This window comes from Zosterops lateralis, assembly GCF_965231275.1.
Source record: "Zosterops lateralis genome assembly, chromosome: 10".
Lineage (NCBI taxonomy): Eukaryota > Metazoa > Chordata > Aves > Passeriformes > Zosteropidae > Zosterops > Zosterops lateralis.
Window position 1 is genome coordinate 12,910,067 of NC_139770.1, and position 20,563 is coordinate 12,930,629.

A 20,563-nucleotide genomic window follows, 5' to 3' on the forward strand; every position below is an offset into this window, starting at 1 on the left:
CAGCACTAATGAGGGTTTGCTCTGTGAAAGTTACACAAAAATCAACAGCAGCTTTTAACAGAGCTACTGTCAGCAGTTTGGATTCTTTCTGTGAGAGAATGCTTCCTGGGCCTTCTCTTAAGCCTTAAAATAACTCAGAATGATTCAGCTATCTTATAGCAATTGCTGTTAAATTTCAGGAAATGTGCACTTAGCATGTGTTGTACCACCTGTAGAGTGTACAGGCTTTGCTGTTGCAAGAGCCTGGGCTTTTGATGATGGCTTTATGCAATTTGTGACAATGTGGCTGAGAATGTGGCATCACATGGCTCTACTCTGCCAGATAAACTGCCTACCTTGAATCTCCTTCTGCTTTCTGAGCCCCACCTAGAGGGAACACAGACCTCAGTGTGAGGATGTGGTTCCACAGTCCTGCCCCACCCCTGTGTGCCGGTGTGTAGCAGTTATTGAATGAAGTCTGGGGGTGGGGCCAAGGCAGTAGCGACCTCATTGGTTCCTCAGATATTTTGCAATTTCCAGGTCTGATGTTTTTTTCCAAGTGTGGAGGCAGTGTGAAGAGAGGCATGCTTCCTTTTCCAGTAGTCATTCCGAGGTGACGTGTGCCGAGGTAAGCAGGGTATATTCTTGAACAAAGTGCAACAACGATTGAATGCAACTGATTTTCACCTAAGACCAGGCTGGAGAGACCAGTCTTACAGGAGCCTTGATCTCTGGGAATTCTGAAGGCTGAAAAAATCACGATGAAAAGCTCCAGCAACATTTTCTTTCTTCTCTTCTTTCATGCTGGTAAGTGTCCTACAAATGCTTTCGGTGTGGCATGGGAATTCTGTGTGATGTGAGAGAGCAGAAGGAAACTAGAACCACTTCAGAGCCAATCTGGTATGGCCAGGAAAATAAACAGAAGGAAGTAATAGAAAAGCAGTAGAAAAGGCTGTATTGAACACCATATCTTGACTCGTTGGTGTCAAATGTTGTATTTCCTCAGTAGTGAATCAATTTCTGGTTCAGTGGTGTCTGTTTTTCACAACAATGAGCCGTTCTATGACACTTGCTTTGTAAAGATAGAAATAATTGCTTTATGTCACTTGTCGTGCTCTGTGCAATGTGTTGGCTTTCTCCTGTCACTCCCAAATTGTATTGGTGAGTGCTTTTGATTTCACTAGAGGTATAGATGCTGTTTCTGAAGCACTCTTCAGTGCTTCAGAAAAGAAATGGTCCTAGTTAATTATTTTGTTTTTTCCCATTTTTTTTCTGTTAAAAGCTTGTGATACTGTAGTAGTAGCTATATAAATGGCCATTTGATGTTACACAATGCAATGCCATTACTTTGAGGAGTTACTGGGATGTTTGTCAGTGATAGTTATGGGTGTGTTAGGACTCTGAGTGTATTTCAAATGGAAGTTGCCAGCTTCTGCCATTTCAAGCTTTATATATAATAATCTGCTGATACACAGAAAGGCCAAAATTGAGAATAAACTTGAGTTCAGACACTGATCTGATGTTTTAAGCTGGTTTTCCTTGGCAGTAGCAAGAGAGGCTAACTGCAGGCCTTGCCTGTGCTCAAGCCCATTTCAGATGGGATAACTTGTAAGGAAAGAGCCAGGATATTGCCCAGATCTGACTTCCCTCTAACAACAAAATTCAGCAATTTGGAAGGAGACTAATAAAGTTGTGGTTTTGATGAGTGAGGAAAAAACCAACAGACACGTGCTGTTTCACTGTTTTGGCTGAAATATAGAGCTAAATTAACTTTATGTTTCAGGTATATGGCTAATGATTTTTCTCATACAGTTCATGCTTTACCCTCTGTGTGTCTATATCTAAAATTAGAATGCTGAGGCTGAAAAATGGCACTTAGCATACATACACACTGAGATGCTGAATCCCCAGTTTAATTTCTATTTGCTTATGTTTATAAAAAGAAAAGAAAAACCAGGGTTTTTCTTCCAGTCCCAAGGAGTGAATGGTGAAAATTTCACCCCGACAGATGAGGTAGTAGAAACATTAAGTTTCTGTGAGGTGTATTTTTACCATGACCTGTTGTGCCTTTCTTCCAGCCCTTTGTTCTCAGAATTCCTGCAGCTCGGAGGTGGGCAGTTGTTTCTCCCTCTACTGGCATATGCTGCCATGAAAGCTTCCTGTAAGCTTTCCAAGTCTGACTTAATATTTGTTGACAGCAGTAGAGTTGGCTCTGTGTTGCAGAGGAACAGAAGCCAAACCCACTGTTTCAGTTTTGGATCTTTTGGCATCAACAGTCTTGTTTAGTCTGCAGCCACTAAGTCAGAAGATGTGCAGGGAGCACTATCGGGCACTGGCGGAGTCATTTTTAACTTGCAAAGTCAGACGGGGCATCTCAGCTGCGTGGCACTGGGGGGGAAGTTGAGGACCAGTTAGAGGTATTAGAAAACCACATGATAAATGGTTTACAGCAGACTCCAGCTTAAAAATGGAAATTGTAGACAAGCAGTGGAGTGTTGTGTCCCTGCTTACGAAAATGATAGTGCCTGTTTGTCAGGGTAACCCACGCTTGCGTTTCCATTTCGCCGCACTGTCTGCGCACGATGACATCTCCCTACAACAGCAACCAAGTTTTTGTAGCTTTGGCACTTAGGAGGGTGATGTTTGGGGCTGCTGAAAGGCACCTTTCTTTGCTAATTAATGGAAATCTCCACTACTCAACTTGAGTCTTTTCATTCATGGCTCTGCCCTCCCCTTTTCCTGACTGTGGTTATGACCTCTTATGAAAGACTGTTTTGAAGGGCCAAGTTTACTTTTCTAGTTTTCATAATAAGCCTAGTGGCAAGGCTTTTGAGCACCTAAGGTTGCTTTTTTAATTCAGACCAATAAGGGTTGATGCAGGATTCCAGATACTAACTAGCAATACTTGAGATAAGAGTTGTCTGTGGACAGTCTCTTGGTTTTGTAGCATATAATTTTAAATAATAATTTCACGTGCTTTGAACTTGATTAAGATGGTGTATTCTGCAAGGTGTTTAGAACAGTCTGGATGCCCTGACCTATTCCATGGTACCCATATTTCTTATGTCAGAAACAAATGCCATTATTTCAGTATCTGAGACTGATCTTGTGGTCAATCCAGAAAAACTTCAGTGTTATATGATTGGAATGAAAATAGGAATCATCTCTAAGGACTCACAGTGATGTGAGCCCTGATTTTTTTTTTCTGTTTGAGGGGAGAAGCAGAATGAAAGTTTGTCTCTAAATGGTAAGCTCTGATACAAAAGCTCTGATGTGTTCTGTAACATTTCCTCTCGGTTTTGTGTTTGCAGCTCTTGGCCTGGAGCGTGTCAGGTGGTGCACGGTGTCTGAGCAAGAACTTTCCAAGTGTAATGACATGAGCAAGGCCTTTAGTGAGGCTGGCATCCTTCCCCCTCTGGAGTGTACAGCAGGGGGCTCAGCTGCTAACTGTACCCAGATGATCAAGGTGAGCCGTGAGTGACACCAGTGTCATTAGTTTAATTTCTCCATGTGCCTAATAATAATCCCCTGGCAAGGTGCACGTTTCTGTGGTGAGTGTGTGGCCATCCAGGCAGCTGACCCTCTGCTTCCTGGCATTCATGGCTCTGACAAATCAAGGCATAGCTTTTTTTAGGAAGGCCCAGAAGAATACATGTGAACTTGAATGTCAGAATGGCCCCTTGTCATCTGTTTGGCTGCTCACATAGGCATTAGGAACACAGCTAAGGTCTTAAATATTTCCTCCCAAATAGTAATCTTTGATTTGGGAATTGTGTCAGATTTATTTAGCAGATATTTAAGAAGAGATGGAGCTACAAGATGCAGACAGTAGTTAAAGCTGTGCTGCTTAGCCTCTAAGTAGATTGTATTTTGATAAACTCTGGATCAAACTTCCATTTCAGGGTCCTATTATGGAATTGCTGTTTGAACAGATGAGCTGTGTGTAATCAAATCAAATCTCCCAATACTGAGTACAACAGAGAGGCAAAGCAGCAAGTAGGGTGAGCAAAGGGCAAACCTCTGTATTAAACTGTATTAAATCAGCTGCCCAGAGTGTGCTCAGCTTCCAAAAAGAGCATGCTTCTGGGGAAGGTTTTAAAAACTGTGAACATGTGAATTTGCAAAATTATTTATGCAAAATAATTCCCTCCTTTGGAGGGGGTAGGAGGTAAAAAGTGGATGTTGGAAGGAATGTGGAGGCAGGTAATCCTGGTTGTCATCACTGGCAGAGCGTGGGGGAAGGGAAGGCTGGCTGGCTGTGTTAATAAATAATGTTCCTTGTAGATATGCCCGAGAACCAGGTTTTTGTGGAGATGCAGCCTGTCAAAGACAAGAGGTTCAGAGCAAGGAATGGAGATCTGAAAGAACAGTTTGAAGGGAGATGAGGCAGATGATTTTGTGGCTAGAAAAAAGGAACAGATTTCAAAAACTGATATGTTTGTAATTTTTGTCAAGAAAGCAGAATGGTTGTCTGACTCCTAAGACCATCTCATTGCCTCTGGATAAATACTGTTCTTGAGCAAGGGTGTCAGGACTGTATTGGAGAATGCTGAGAGCAGATATGATTGAGATGTGGATCTTACCTTGAGATTAGACAGGACATTCTAATGTCAGATCTTCCCCAAACCATTTGGCTGATTGCTGCATTGCACAGAGGGCCCTGTTAGACTCTGCAAGGCAGATTATATAAAGGGCTGATAAGTGTCTGCTTCTGGAATACAGAGCTCACAGAATTGCATTTGCAAGCCTTTGGAAATAGCAGGCAGGCAGACAGCGTGAGTAAGTTGCTTTCTGATTAAAGGAATTTTCACTGTAAGACTTCAGACAAGACTTTGTCCTTTAGATCTCCTTTTTGCTTTTTTTCCCCTTGTGCTAATAATCTACTAAATATTCAAGCTGGCCTACTCTGTGTAGGACTGTGTAGAATTCCTGAGTTGGCATCTGCACTGAACTCTGATCTTTGAGGCCAAGAAGGGAGCAGGACATAGTGGCTGAAGAGGCAGATGCAGTTTTGTAACACTGCATAACTTGGACTTAGACCTGTTAATGTGTTAGCACATGGATAAAGGAAAATACCTTTTTGATTGAAGGTATGTAAAAATTAGGAAATACCTAAATATTTAACTAGGGAACCTGACAATATTTAATGTGACCAGAGCTGATTTTCAGCAGGTCTTTACAACACTTACGTAGGTAATTCTCAAATGTTGTGACGCACAGAAATCAGCTTCCTTTGAAAATAATGAAGAGAGTATTGCCATCACATATATACTTACTGAAAAATTGTAGGTGAGTCCCATGCTTTTGCTAAATTTATTGGCAAAAGCTTGCTGGAAAAAAAAAATGCCCACACTGCTGTTGATATGTCACCTCAGCAATAATTGTGTTATTTAAAGGAGAGATCTGTAGCCTGAAAAATAGTTCATGTTAAATTCAACAATTTTTGTCTTGTGCTATTTTTATAAAAGCTATTTATCAGAGGCTTTGGATCTAAACAGAGCTCAAAGGTTCAGCTTTTCAGTCAGAAAAGTGCTATTTCCTATGAAATAGGAATATTTCCTATGAAAATATGGCCATATAACCTACCTCATGGTGTCTGTGGCCAACCCTTGCCATTTTATCTGCTCTACTTCCGGCTCACTATCAGTTCTAGAAGCTCGTTTTGTCCCCCCTGAGGGTAAGAGCCTTCCAACTCCCACCTCCTCTGCTGTCAGATGTCCCTGTTAAACCACAGATTGTATTTTATTCCTCCACTGTCTGTGCTCTGACCCTCACCAGTGGAAAATCACATCTCGTTATTCAAAAACATTGTGTCTGTTCTTTAAGATACAAGTATCTCCCAGTCTGTTTCAGGTTCCCTTGGATTTGTTCAGCTTTCATTCATGAGAAGCAACTGTCAGGACATCTATTGTTTCAGCTAGTTAATGAAAATCATCCTTTTTCTCCTTCAAGCCAAACAAGTAAAATATTTCAAATTACATGGCAGCTTCATGGTTTAGATGTCAACATTGGCATATTACCTGTTACCCGAGAGATGGAGAAACTGAATGGACCCCTCCAGGGCCAAAGCAGAGGTTAAGCAAACCAATAAGAAACTTGGAATCAGCTTAGAAATGCAAAATGTCTCACCGGTGATTATTTTCTCAGCAGTGTCTTGTGTCTGTGTGAAATGCCCTCTCCTGGCTCCCATAGGTTCAGTACACAGTGGGAACTGGTTCTGCTGCCAGGGGTGTGTACAGCAGTTCTCCTGGCCTTGCTGCTGGGGGAACCCCTGTCCTATGCTAGCCAGAGCAACCCTGCAGCTGTAGCAAAGTCCCAGCAAGCTTGGTGTTATAGTCAGCAGAAAATACATGGTGTTGTTGGGCACCTTCCTCAAAGTGGATGCCTCAGATTTGTATTCTCCCAATTTTAACAGTCTTTTTAGGTACTTTCCTCCTTCTCAGGAACCCATTGCCACCTGCCTCCTCACTCACAAAAGGCATGTCTGGCTTGTGCTGAGCTGTAAGCCAGCAGGCCCTAAGGGTGCTTTGGGGAGTGCACTTTGGCATTCAGATTTTGTAGCCTCAAAATATGTTATTTTGAACTATCTGTGTATGATCTAAAATGTATTTACTTGATTTAAATCTTCAAGCTTTGGGGCACTAGCTACAGAGGTGAATGAAACTTCAGATTACTGGCCTTTCAGATCCTGCAGAGAGCTGCAGCATCTATTTCTAAGGTTTCTTTGAACTACTGAGACTAGTGAAGCCATCATTGTGCAGGGCTGGTTTCTGCATTGCGTCTGCAGGAAGGCAGTTTTGAAGGTCTAAAATCCCTCTTGGTAAGAGTTGTGCAGAAATTTGTGTGCCCTTAAAATAACTGGAAAAAAGAAAACACAAATGCATATTAACTAAGGGCCTCTTCTAAATGCATGGGTACTCTGGTTGTTGGTAACTACTGATAATTAAGCTTTAACATGTATTCTGCCCTTGTGTCTGCACAGGATAACTTGGCAGATGCAGTGACTCTGGATGGCCGTTTGATTTTCCAGGCTGGAAAGGAGCATGGTCTGAAACCTGTGGTTGGGGAAGTATATAATCAAGGTATATTCTGACTAAATACCTTTTAGGTTACTTAAAATATATAAGAAGCAGCTTATATTTACTGTTTGCATTTTATTTGGAGTCTTCTTGAAGACTCTAAACAGTGGGGGTGGTCAGGTTCCCTCTTGGTTTCTCCTGTTTGTAACAGTTTGGGGAAACAGGAGACACAGGGCTGTGATCAAGTCTGTCCTGAAGCATTTGGGTCAGAGTAGCTGTTCCTGTAATAACTTTGTTGAGTTGGTTTTTGTTTGTTTTTTACTGTCTTTCTCTTTTCTGTGTTCTCTATTCCATACTGTTCAGATTAATGAATTGCTAAGCATAAATCACTAGGTTTATCTCTCAGTCCTATACATTAGAATAATTAGATTTTGGTTTTACTGATGTATCATTTCTTGCTGGAAGAAAGGAAGTACTAGTTTCTGCTTCTTGTCTGAGTGACCTTAAGCTTTGAGTTCCTTTCAAGGCAGACACAATAATTCAGTGGTGACTTGTCATCCTGACTAAGGGCTCAGTATCAACACATTTGTGTAGTTCAGAGCTGGATGATGCACCCCCAACTTTAAGATGCAAGGGAAGAGAGAGATTTGGAAGCAGTTTGCTGGCAGTGCTGTCCCATCACTATTGTGAGATGAAGCTGGATTTGTTTTGTAGATGGGTGTTAGTGTTACCTGGCCAAAGGCATCCTCAGAAGTGGCTGTTGAGGTCAGTCCATAGGATTTTGGATCATCTGCGGCAGCCCCCCACCCCATTAAACACATCATGACTCTGGTGAAGGACCTCTGCTTTGGCTTCTCAGAACCAAATGAGCCTCAGGATCCAGAGGCTATTTCCATTAGTCAGGCTATGAGCTCAAATCAGAGAAAAGTGGAAGAAATTCAATGATTTCTAAATCACTAAAATTTCTAAATCTAAATAAGGTCATATTGAATTACCTTATCATCACTTCAAAGCCTCAACTCTTGATGCTGAGTTATATTAAATTGTAAAACAAAGAGAATGAAATCAGCTGTGATGCTCCAGTGACATCATTTGATGCTGTTGTAACAAAAATTAAGACAAATCGGGGAGTAAATTATATTGGTTTCAATTCAATTGTATTTAGACTCACAGAAAATTTCTTCCTGAAAGGAACCTTGCTTTCAAAGCAGAGTGACCTCCAAAGTTAGAGCAGATTACCTGTGGACTGACAATTCACATTGGAAAAATCACGGGGTATATCGATCCACAATCCGCAGGTTCTCAGCAAGGATGGGAACACAGTGACTTCTTGTGGGTAGAGAAGGCACAAGAGTCCAAAAATCAGTGTATGTCACTGTAATGCTGCTGTGAGGCTACTGAGATTGCTTCTCTTTCTTCCTGTGCTGCAGAGTTTGGAACTTCCTATTATGCTGTGGCTGTGGTAAAGAGGAGCTCCAACATCACCATCAACAGCCTGAGGGGGGTGCGCTCCTGCCACACCGGCATCAACAGGACTGCAGGCTGGGACGTGCCCGTGGGGTACCTCACTGACACTGGGCACCTGGCAGCAATGGGATGTGACCTTCCAAAAGGCAAGAGTTACAGGGCAAAGATCTCTTCAGCAATGCTCTTCCAATGGTCTTGGCACCCTGTGTGTGTGTACAGAAATACGTGACCAAAAGCTGCTGTTTTGGTCTTTGATGCTTCTTATATGATTCTTATGTAGGTCTGATGAAGACTGCAGGGTTTTGGTTTTTTTAAACTTGGAAACTATATTTTAAGAAGAAAATAGCTTGTGCCTTCTGGGTCTTTTTAGAGATGTACTGTGTGGATGTGTTGAAATTGATCTTGTTTTATTCATTGCTAAAAATGCCTTATTCTAATTTTGCATTTAGCTGTAAGTGACTATTTCAATGCAAGCTGTGTTCCTGGAGCAAATGGTATGAACTATCCCACATCCCTCTGTCAGCTCTGCAAAGGGGACTCAGAAGGACAGCACAAATGTGAACTAAATTCCCAAGAGCAATACTATGACTACAGTGGGGCTTTCAGGTAAAAATCATGTCTATCGATTTTTTTATTGCTGTACTCTCTCCACAGTCATCATGTTCAGGCCTCACTGACAGGAAACCGAAGCTACAGAGCTTCCAGTTGATCTTGTTAGAAAATCTGTAGTTTTGTTAGGATAGCCATGCTTTTAACCTAACAGATCAAAAGTAATTCTTAACCCACTATTCAGGTATTAATACCTGAATATTAAACCAAATGGATATTTAGCACATATATTGGACAGGGAAAGCCCACTGCTGTTTGCTTTGTCCAGCAGCTGTTGACACAATCTGAGTGTTTTGGCAAGCTTTACTGACTTATCTTTCCCAGTAAAACCTGATGATCCTTGGAGCCTGGGAGCTGAACTGCTGCCCTAGTTGGCTATTTCAGTTATCCCACCTCAGCTGCCCTGAATTACCGAGTTGCTCTGCCCTCCATTTTTGCACACCAATCTTTATTTTCCTTCTTCCCATCTGTGTGCTGTGTTGCAGCTCCCAGTGCCCGAGTCATAGCATTAACAAGGGAAGAATTTGCTTGTGAGAAACACTTGCTCCTTCCCGCATATTCCCCAAAGGATTGTGTGACTGCCTTAGACACAATACTGTCCTGGACAAAGAAGGTCATGGTGTTTGTCCCAGGCAGCACTGAGCATGTTGTTCATATTCACCAAATGACAATGATAGTTTACTTCATGCTCTAACAGCCACTAGTGTCTGCCTTGAGCAAAACTCTCAGCACAAGGAAATAGGTCAGTGTCTGTGGCTGATGGAACAGAGCACAGAGCCCTCGGGCTGTCAGCTGACAGTGGCCAGAGCACAGGGGTTTTATAATGCATCTTTGTGCTTGTATTTATATTTATTAGGTGTTTGGCTGAAAATGAGGGAGAGGTTGCTTTTGTGAAGCACAGCACAGTGCCTGAACATACAGATGGTGAGTAATTCTGAAGCTTGTTGAATAATGGCTGCAAGGTCTGAAATACAGTGTTTGTAATGACAGTATAGTATCAAATCTTTAGTGTATTTTGAATTGAGGAATCAGCAAAAAAAAAAAAGCCGTAATGGTGAAAACAGATGTACCCTCTGAGGTGTGCACCAGGAGATAGAGATTGTTTTTTAAATGCTTGATAGTTTCAAGGTGAAAGTGGAATCTTAAGCTGCTTCTGGAAAGAGATCTTCAACAGCAGAAAACTCTTTTTATATAGACCTGGGCTGTTACCTTGCTCCAGCCTCCCAAAGAATTCAGTGGAAACAAGGAGAGAGTTAACTTGCCCTATCTGGCACTATGTGAAAACTACCTTGAGCATAACATTGCTTTAATATCATGGACCTGTCTGACCCAGGGGGAAAAAAAAAAACAACAAAAAAATGTTGTACATGATCCTAAACTAGAGATGCTCTTGATAGTGCTGCAGACCCCAGTTCAGCTCAATGCAGTCTCACAAATGTTATGGGACTACAGGACCACAAAGATGCACAGGATGTGCTGTGCACCAGGAATAGTTCAGAGATGCTCAGGAGATGTGTGTTCTGTTCCACATGTGCAAGTGAGGCTTAGAGCAGGCTTGGAGCCAGAAGCATCAGCCCCAGCTGATTCCTTAAGCACATCCTGTCTGCTTTCAGGGAGAAGCTCTTTTTCCTGGGCCCGGGGGTTCCGCTCCCGGGACTTCCAGCTGCTGTGCCGCGATGGCACAAGAGCCGATGTCACCGAGTGGAGCCGCTGCCACCTGGCGCGAGTGCCCGCCCGGGCCGTGGTTGTGCGGCCGGACACAGACGGGACGGTTCTCTTCCGGCTCCTAAACCAGGGACAGGTAGGAGGTCCTTTCTTCATTGCTCCTTTGTGTTCTAGAAGGGTTCTCCCAGCTGTCCAGCCAAACTGAAAAGGGGATATCTGAGCACCCTTGGCTCTGCGGGGTTTGATGGCACACATCCCAGACAGAGCAATGTGTGACAGCTGCTTCTTTCTTCTTTGACATTTCAGCAAAGATTTAATGGGATGGGCGCCAAGTTTCAGATGTTTGACTCTGCAGCCTACGATGCCCAAAATCTTCTGTTCAGAGATGCCACCACAGAGCTTGCTGCAATTGCAGCTCAGAATTACCAGGCATGGCTGGGTGATGAGTATCTTCATGCAATGCAAGCCCTGAGCTGCAACCCCAACAGTAAGTTGTCTGTAGATTCCTCTTTATAACCGAGAAAAAAGATAGCTGGTAACACAAATCATCTTGATTCTGCTTTATTTTGTTCTCACTCTTGGAGTGTTACGACAAGATGCCAGTCTGATGTTTGAATATGGACAAAACTCACTTTTTGACCTAGACACAATATGGCATGGCAGAACATTTTCCTGTGAAAATTGGCCAACTTTGTTATAAGATGCAGGCATTTTCTACCCTTTCTTGGTGTATGAGAGGCACTAATCTGGTAAGCTGCTGCTACCACCTGGTACTTAATTTCTTGCCTGCTGACAAGGGGAAATAATAATGTGCTGCTGCACAAATCCCCAGGTAGTCTGTAAAAATGGATTAATGGATTCCTAGCAGAGGATTTCCTCCATAAGCTGAAGGAAACCCTCAGTTGTTCTTTATTGAAGCATTAAGGTCTTTCCTGCTATCAGACGAAAGTAGAAATTACTTGATATGCATTCTGGGAAAGTCAGAAACACAAGTTCTAAGAATCTTTGCCTTAAGAAGCTTAAAAATCCTGGCAACTGAGCCTCCTAGATGTGATCTGTGCTGTGGCAAAGCCCCTCACCTTCCTGATTTGTCTCTTCTGGGCATTGCTCTGTGACTGTCAGATGCGAGGAAGTTTGTGTTCAGGGTGGCTTTTTGCTGCACTCAACTAACATATTATATAGCCATGTTTTATGGTCAGTAATTGTAGGAATTGTTGTTCCTTTGCTACAGAGAGGTTTGCAGTGTGCACATAACTGCTCATCAGAGAATGGCTTGGTTCCTGGTCAGGTGTAAGCCTGGGCTGAAGGGATAGGGAGCAACACAGAAGCAAATATTTTCAATAACATGGATGGGACATGTGTGACAGTGGGCAGTGTGAATCCTTGTTGTCTGTTGCAAAGAAAGTGAATGTAGCATTTGCTTTTCAATTTTGTGCAGCAATGCCAGAAAGTTTAAACTGGTGTGTTGTATCCACTGAGGAGATTTGGAAATGTGGTGAAATGGCCGTTGCCTTTAGAAAAAAGGATTTGAAGCCAGCAATCCAGTGTATTTCAGCCAAGACAAAGGAAGAATGCATGGAGCTGATCCAGGTAGGCTGCTACAATCCTTGTGCCATAAACCAAATTAACAGAAGCTGTTCACTGCTGGGTGGATAGGGTTAGGTATGTGCACTCATTTTGGTGACAAGTAGAAGCACTGGATTTCAAAGAGATGATCTGTAGCTCAAATGGTCTGGATGAGCCTGAACCCTGATGATATTTGGCTGTGATGAGGGCACTATTCCCCATCTAACTCAAGCCTGTGTGTGTGCAATCTCCTGTCCCTGTTTCACTGATGATCCTTTATACACTTTAGGGAGGTTTTCTTTAGCAGTGTGATGCTCTTTTGCTGTAAGCCTGGCCCTTCAAGGGTGCCACAGGTGTGACCATAAAGGTGTCATCATTGTAGCAAGGAGAGTATGTGCTGGGTTTTTTCACATAAATCCTATATTTTATTTTTCAGAAAAAGGAAAGTGATGCTGTAGTTCTGGGTGGAGCTGATATTTACACAGCTGGGAAGACATATGGCCTTGTGCCAGCTGCTGGAGAAAGTTACTCTGGTAAGAAGATTGAGAAACATAAATATTGACTTAATTTTTTCAGGTTGTTTGAAAACAGCACTAAGAGCACAGTCCTTTGTTCCCAGCCTGGCTGGGAAAGCTGATTTCAAAGGAATTAAGAATTATGATATCATGGGTAGAGGATATGAGATGAGCTTCTACAGTGAGGCTACTTTCATCAGTTCTGCTGCAGGACCAGGTTGAGTCTTTGGCAATTTTGAGTCTTGTACCTCTTCATTTGTTTTTTGAATTCTGAAAAAAAAATATTTTCAGCTGAAAAAATCAGTATTCACAAAGTCAAAATATTTTTGAAAGAAGCAAAAATACAGAAATTGCACAGCAGATTCTAGTTAGATGCAAATTCTTCCTGTCAATGTGGCTGCTTCAGAGTCACTGGTTAAAAGAGGGGTTATGTCCACAGTGTCACTAAGGCAGAGTTTAAATTTGCTGCAAAACTCATAGAAGTCTTAATGCAGGTTTGAAGTTGTCACATAAAAATAGCTTCTTGAAGCAGATTTGCTGACTTACTTATGCACCAAACATTGTTTTTCAGAGGGTTGTACTTGTAAGAGCTGGTGGGAAGAAGAATATTTTCATCATCTTGTCTGTAGATTATTCAGCTCAGGTGTGTAGGAGTACCAGCTTACAGACCAGAGGTGAAAGCAGCAGTGTGAGGCAGTAGAAGTGCAGAGTAATTCCATGTACATCCACACTGCCTGACTAGCAGATTGTTGGTGCAATTAAAGTTGCCATGTAAGTGTAATGGATCCACAGATGATCACCAAGCTTGGGAATGCTTAAGGGAAGCTGTAATGTGTTGTGTTTGGTTTTTTTTTTTTTTTTTTTATTTTACCAGCTAATGACAGCAGCAATGCATACTATGCTGTGGTGTTAGTGAAACGAAATGCGTCCAATGCATTCAGCATCAGTGACCTGAGGGGGAAGAAGTCCTGCCACACAGGATTGGGGAGAAATGCTGGATGGAATATTCCTATTGGTATACTAATTAAGAGGGGGATTATTAAGAACCGAAACTGTAATGTTCCTCAAGGTAAGACAACAATATTATCAAAAAATACTATCAAAAGGATAGTAATAATCTAATCATAAACTTTAATTAGCAAAGTGATTTTGATGTTTCATAGCTCTATATTAATCATATCTGTTTGTGAAGGGGTATTGTGTTTTTAATATAATGATTTGAAATTTTAAGTTTGCCACCGGTGTGGACTAGTGGAAGGGTCTGAGAATATTGCATCAAACACAAAAGTATTCCTTTCCTTTATCACAAAGTAATTGGCTGATTTAGGCTGGAAGGGACAGTTTGAGGTCATCTAGTCCAAACAACTGCTTAAAGGTCTGGTAGTTTGTTTTGCTCAGGGCTGTGTCCAGGCAGGCTCTGAGTAACTCCTAGGACAGTAATTACACACAACCTCTCTGGACCCTGTCCCACTACTTGACCATCCTTGGTAAAAAGGATTTCTTCTATCTAATCAGAATTTTCCTTCTCATAACTTTGGTCTGTTGTTTCTCATCCTTTCACTCTGCATCACTGAGAAGGATCTGGCTCTATCTTCTTGAAAAACCCACTGTGTATTTAAGATAGCAGTACCCTGTTAGTTGTCTTACCTCCAGGCTGACCAAGTCCAGCTGTCAGCCTAGTAAGTGCAAGTTGTTCTTCAGCCCTCTGAGCATCCTACTGTCCTTCCCCTGTATTTGTTTTAAACTGTCCAGGTCCTTTTAACACTGGGAGCTCAGAGCTTGCCACAGATGTCAGACAAGAGCCCTCACTTCCCTAACTGCTCCCCCAGCACACCCCATCATCCTATGCACTGATGATGCATCCCTGTGCCCCTGTCCAGGATGTTATTGCACTTATTTTCAAACTGCATTAGGTAATGAAACAATGTAGCACAACAAGAAAAAGATCTGTGAATATAGAACTCCACATTCTACTTCTTATCTATGTCCCAGGAAGCTCTTTGGTTTCATTACAGAGTCAGCTAAATAGTGCTCTAAAAATATTTTAGAAGCTCTAGTTTGCGAATTTCAGTCAGGCAGCTGTAACTAGTGTTCTACTGAAACCTGCATTGGTTACAACTTCATGATGTTGTCTCTGCCTTTTGTTGTGAAGAGCCCACACTTTTCACTCCTTATGTTGCTTTTGTCTTTCCCCAGCTGTGAGTGAGTTTTTCTCTGCCAGCTGTGTGCCCTCAGCTGAGCAGGACAATTACCCAGCAAAGCTCTGTCAGCTCTGTATTGGAGATGAGAGTGGAAACAACAAATGCAGTGCAAGTAGCCAAGAACGTTATTACAGCTACAGCGGGGCCTTCAGGTAACTGACACCACTGGTGTGATTTAGTATGTCAGGCTGCCAAAATGCAAGGAGCACCTGGTTTCCATCCCAGTCAGCAGACAGAGGGTATTGTTGCTGCAGCAGGTGTCATAAATGAGGTGGGCCGTGTGTCCCCAGATGTCCTCACCAATATAGGTATGGCATAAGGCATTACACTGGCTCAAGTCACAGCCTTTGCCAGATTCCCTCGAGACAGCCAGGTGGCCAACAACAACCCAACCCGTGTGTCTGTGCACAGAGCACCCACCTTGTGAGGACCAAGTGGATTGTTGTTGGCCTCCAGTCTTGCTTTAATCTAGTGGGACAGGGAGTCTGCCACTCTGGACGGGCAGGTCATCCTCCCATCCCTAGGGAGCTCTAGCACGGAAGGAGGCACCCAGCAGCCAGGATCTGGCTGCTGTACGTCCCTGCAGAGAGTGACAGGCTCGTGACAAGGAGCCTGGAGTGTGCGTTCACTAGTTCTGATTCATTGGTGGCTGTAGTTCAAGGCAGATTTCTGTACAGCACAAACAGCTATGGCCAATGTTCAATTACCAAATCCTCTTCAAAACAAAGTATGTTAAAAATAGATTGGGGAAAATAATATAGAATGGAACAAATACTTTGTACAACAGTGTACATGTACAGATGGTGCCATACCCAAAGACTGTGAAACTGTTAGACATGGAGTGAGCACTTCCTTTTCCTGACCTTCACCTCAGAAGGTGAGCTGGCAGAAAGCTGCCTTTTTCCTTCAGGGGAGGAGACTTCAACAGCAGCTGCCTGGTAAATAATGAAGTGTTAGATTTGGATAACTACTTTCTGCAAATCTATTTAGTTGAGTCCAGCTGCTCTGCTGGGTACATGCCTTGCAGGCAAACTCCAGATCCTCTGCTGTACTTCATGGATTAGCAGAGCCAGCTCCCAGTCACCAGATGAATGAGCCACAAATGCTGTTACAGGCTGTGTGAGCCTTGCTCATAATTCTAAGATTGTGCATTTGATAATAGTGCCCGTACAGTCAAACTTTATATGGAGATCACGCTCTGTTTTTAATAGACAAGGTGCTTAATTCATTGAGTGATATAGGATGTTTTAAGTATTTAAAAGGGTAGCACTTGGGTGAAAAAAATGGAGGAGTGCAGTCCTCTACAGGGTAGGAGTAGGTCTATCTGTGACACTTAGGTGATCCCCTCTGAAAGAAGAATGAATTATTATTAAAATTCAGATTTCTGGGTTCCTTCAACTCTGGCTGAACTAACTCCATCCTGAAGTTAATTTGATAGAGGTGTGAGAGGCCATTCAGTTTGTGTATATCCCACTTATTTTATTTAATTTGCCTGGGGCAAATTAAACTGCACAGAGTAGTGAAAAATCTGCTAGGAAAGCTTTTTCTGATGAGGAAATGCACTGAAGAGGCCCACTGAGTCCTTGTTCTCTGCATGACAGTATCAGCAACATCATGACTTACCACCTTTGATTAGAACTGTTGATGTTAAACTAGGTGCAATTGAAATATATGTATTTTTGGTAACTGTTACCAGTAATAACTTTCTCTTGTATTTTGTACTATATAAGTCATGCACAGTCACAGCTTTACATCTGTTTCATTGGTTTCATTATTTTGTTTTAGGAAATGCTTCTTGAAAACACTTACAGAATAAGCTACATAGGAGAGGAGGTGGTTTTAGGGTCCCTTGGCATGTTGGGCTACTTCTGCTTCAGAAAATTAGAAGAAACTGAACTTAGTTCTGGAACAATACCCTTAGAAATGGCAGTTAGATTAACTAGAGATTTCCAATGTACAGGGCTGAAAATGCTGCACTGAATATCACGTAATAGATCTTCTATTTCTTTACACATCTAATACTGGTCTTTTTTGCTGTTTTTCACACTGTTTTTAATATTTTTTTTCCCATTCTATTCCACTCTTGAAATTTGTAATTCAGATTTTTTTTTTTTAATATTTTGTTGATTTTCTCTCCATCCAAGATGCTAAATTTCTCTGGTTTTTCTTACTAACTTTGGGTCTAGTACATTTGTTTGCAGGAATACCTGTAAAAAAAATAGCATTCTAAACCTGTGAGTTATTTAAAAAATGTACTTCATATAAAGATGCTTTGAATTGAAAGCATTTATATTTTTGACTTCCTTTAGGTGCCTGGTAGAGGATTCTGGGGATGTGGCTTTTGTGAAGCACTCGACAGTGTTTGAGAACACAGATGGTACTTAGTTTTACGTGTCTCTTTATTATAATTCAATTTTCTTTTCTTGCTCTTACGCATTAATTGCTTGACAATGACTAGTTTCTTTTTTTCAGGTAAAAACACTGCTAGTTGGGCCCAAAATTTGAAGTCCAGTGATTTCCAGTTACTGTGTCCAAATGGTGCCCGTGCTGAAGTCACCCAGTTTGCCAGTTGTCACCTGGCTCAGGTGCCAGCTCAGGCTGTTATGGTTCACCCAGATGTCAATGTTTTTGCTCTATATGGACTACTGGACAGAGCCCAGGTACTAATAATCCATTTATTTGGGGGGGGAATTATATACAGTCTTACACAGTCCAAGGATAAAGACAACAGGACCATGCTGCCATATCCTGCCTCATGGCACTGGCAGCATGTGCACAGTGCACAGCCCTCTTGGGAGTGTGACAGAGAAGGTAAAGTACAACCCATGTAACTCACCCAGTAAAACCACCCTGCTGCACAAGGGCCCAGCCACTGGTTGCAGTAGTAATTTCCCTGGAAGTTAAGGTGTTTTCCCATGGCTTTCTCCCATTTCTGCATTACTTCAAGGTATACAAGAAACAGAGTACATGCTAATGCTTTTCCATTCTGGAATTTTCCTGGGAATGCAATGGAACTGTGCTGGGTTTGTTTATGCTGCAGCCATGTGCATGGTAAACCATGCAGGCAGAGTGTGGCCTGGCTGCCACAGCAAGGTTCCTCCTTCTCCATCCTGAAGTTAATTAGTTCATAATCAAGACTGAGAAATATCTCTGTGCTAGGCTCCAGTCATGTCTGTAACTCTTGGGCAGCCAAGCCCTATATTGCATAATGATATTGAGGCAGGAGAATTTTTAAAAAAATTACAGCTCTTTTTCCAGATAGTAACTAAAAACACAAAATTACAAATGCTGTTCTTGTAATTGCCAGTGGCAGAATTCTGTGTCTGGTCTACTGGAGCGTCTAAAAGCAAATGCGTAAGAGAGATTCTGCAGTTGTGTATGAATTTTTCATCTACAAAATGGTTCCTGTCATCTTTCATGTTGTATGACAGGAATGGGGCACCTCATCTTGCAAAATGCTGAGAATATTTCATTATTTTCAGGTCTACTTTGGAAATAGCGACAGTGGAAATGGATTCAAAATGTTTGATTCTTCAGCTTTTCAGGGAAAAGACTTGATTTTTAAGGATTCTGCTGTTGAGATTGTGCCAGTAGAAGAGAGGAGAACATACAGAGAATGGCTGGGGAGTGAATATATTGAGTCCCTTGAAGGGATGCAAACACCACCCCAGTGCTCTGGGGCAGGTAACAAGATAACACAATACTCACTCATGGCTACTGTCATTCCCCTGCTTATTTTATGTCAGATACAAAGCCTGGACTAGCACAATCCAAGTGGGAACTTCCAGGCCACCTCTGCCTTGCCACCTTCTCTTCAGAAAAGCTGCTGTCTGGATAACATGCTGTGCTACCTGTGAATGCCTCTTCCTGCCTCTTTGCAGGGCAAGTGCCAACAGCATCTGCTCATCAGGGAATGGGGTAGGGCTGGAAGCTGCCCCTGTCTGTGTGGATGGGTGGAATTTGGGGCAGAAACCAGCAATACAGTATCAACATGGCTTACAAGATCAATCTAAAACTGGAACATCTCTGCCATTGTTGCTGATACTGAACCACCCTGGATTCCCAAGAACTGTTAGATAGATACTGGGTTTCTGACCTGTAGAAGAATTTCTATTTGGAAGGCAATATCAAAACTCTGGTCTAGTGAATTCTCTCTCTAGTAGCCTCCTGTGTGTTTATGTTCAGACTTCACATCCCTGCTTTACCCATCCTACCCTGTTTCTCCTGAGCTCTGCTGACACAGACATAAGTGCACAGAGAATGGACAGGCTGTGAACAGAGACCAGTCCAGCTTCTACCATAGACAAAATCTTTTACGTTCCAGCAGAAGAAATTAGGGGAAATTTCCAAAGTCACTGGATGAAAAAGAAGCCCAGAGAGACTGGAAGAGGAGTTATCCTTTGACAAAGAAAAGAACAAACCTAAGCATCCACTGAGCTTATTAACTTTCCACACCCAGTGATCTCATGGCTGGCCAGAGATGTCCTGTGATCTTTAGTTTGGAGCAGCCTTCATCAAGAACCTCATGACTGTCCTCTTTCAGAACAGGGCAATCCTGAGTGCCTTGTGCATGAAACTTGTATTTGCTGTAGGTGGAACAAAGTACTTCACTTCTGAGTAGCCATTTCTACTGGCTGTAGCATTCAGGTTTTATTTTTATCCATAGCTGCACTAACCACAGATGTTGCTGTGCTGCTGGCAGGCACTGTCCTCCTGACTGTAGAGACCACCTCATGATCCTGGGATGAACAGACATTTAGTGTAATAAAAACCTGGGAAAGCCAGATAGTAATCATGTAAATAAGTGAAAATAGCAAATAAATATGATAAGTAATCACACTTTACCCAGCCTGGTAGCTAAACTACTGCTTTTCTGGGACATGAACATCTATTTGCCTTTCCCTTTCACTGCCTGCTATTCTGTTTCTCCCAGTTACCGGGGCTGGAGTGGGATACAGCTGTGCCTGGTGGGGTGAGTGTGTCTGTGCAGGGAGCAGTGAGGCCATGCCCAGCACTCAAATCCATGACCACTGGCAGGCTGTGCCCTGCTGTGGCCCCCACTGTGTTTCTTCTCCTTGTGCTTCTGGTCAGTTATGAAACAGCAGCTGAACAGGAGCCGGCCTGTGCCCGGGAAGGCCAGTGGCATCCTGTCTGGCCCGTGTCAGGAATAGTGTGGCCAGCAGGCTCAGGGCAGCGATTGTCCCCTGTACTCACCACTGGTGAGGCCACACCTTGAGTGCTGTGTCCACTTCTGGGCCCCTCCGTTCAGGGAGGACGTTAAAGTGCTGGGCTGTGCCCAGAGAAGGGTCTGGAGCACGAGTCCCATGAGGGGCGGCTGAGGGGGCTGGGGGTGTTTAGCCCAGAGGGCCTCCGGCGTGCCCTTGTCCCGCTCTGCACCTCCCTGGTGGGAGCCTGGTGGGGCCCGGCTCCTCTCCCAGGCCGTGACAGGACCAGAGAACACACTCATAGGACTCATACCCTTAAACTGTGCCAGGGGAGTTCCGGATGGCCATCAGGAGGAATTCACAGAAAGGGTGATTAG

General features: G+C 42.9%; 1 protein-coding gene across 1 annotated transcript; it reads left to right on the forward strand.

Moving 5' to 3' along the window:
• The first annotated feature begins 510 nt into the window (after positions 1–510).
• On the forward strand, positions 511–19,865 carry MELTF (melanotransferrin). The gene is made up of 15 exons (XM_083868203.1): positions 511–786; positions 3,291–3,445; positions 6,962–7,061; positions 8,429–8,611; positions 8,915–9,071; positions 9,931–9,998; positions 10,688–10,875; positions 11,046–11,226; positions 12,178–12,329; positions 12,742–12,838; positions 13,695–13,889; positions 15,017–15,173; positions 17,331–17,398; positions 17,494–17,681; positions 18,504–19,865. The coding sequence occupies exons 1-15, from the start codon at positions 741–743 to the stop codon at positions 18,783–18,785; spliced, it is 2,217 nt and encodes a 738-aa protein (XP_083724329.1). The 5' UTR covers positions 511–740; the 3' UTR covers positions 18,786–19,865.
• The last annotated feature ends 698 nt before the right edge of the window (positions 19,866–20,563 follow it).

Coding starts and splice junctions, on each gene's coding strand:
- MELTF (XM_083868203.1), top strand. CDS start 741: ATGAAAAGCTCCAGCAACATTTTCTTTCTTCTCTTCTTTCATGCTG. Junction 787..3,290: donor TCTTCTCTTCTTTCATGCTG/GTAAGTGTCCTA, acceptor TTGTGTTTGCAG/CTCTTGGCCTGGAGCGTGTC. Junction 9,999..10,687: donor AGTGCCTGAACATACAGATG/GTGAGTAATTCT, acceptor GTCTGCTTTCAG/GGAGAAGCTCTTTTTCCTGG.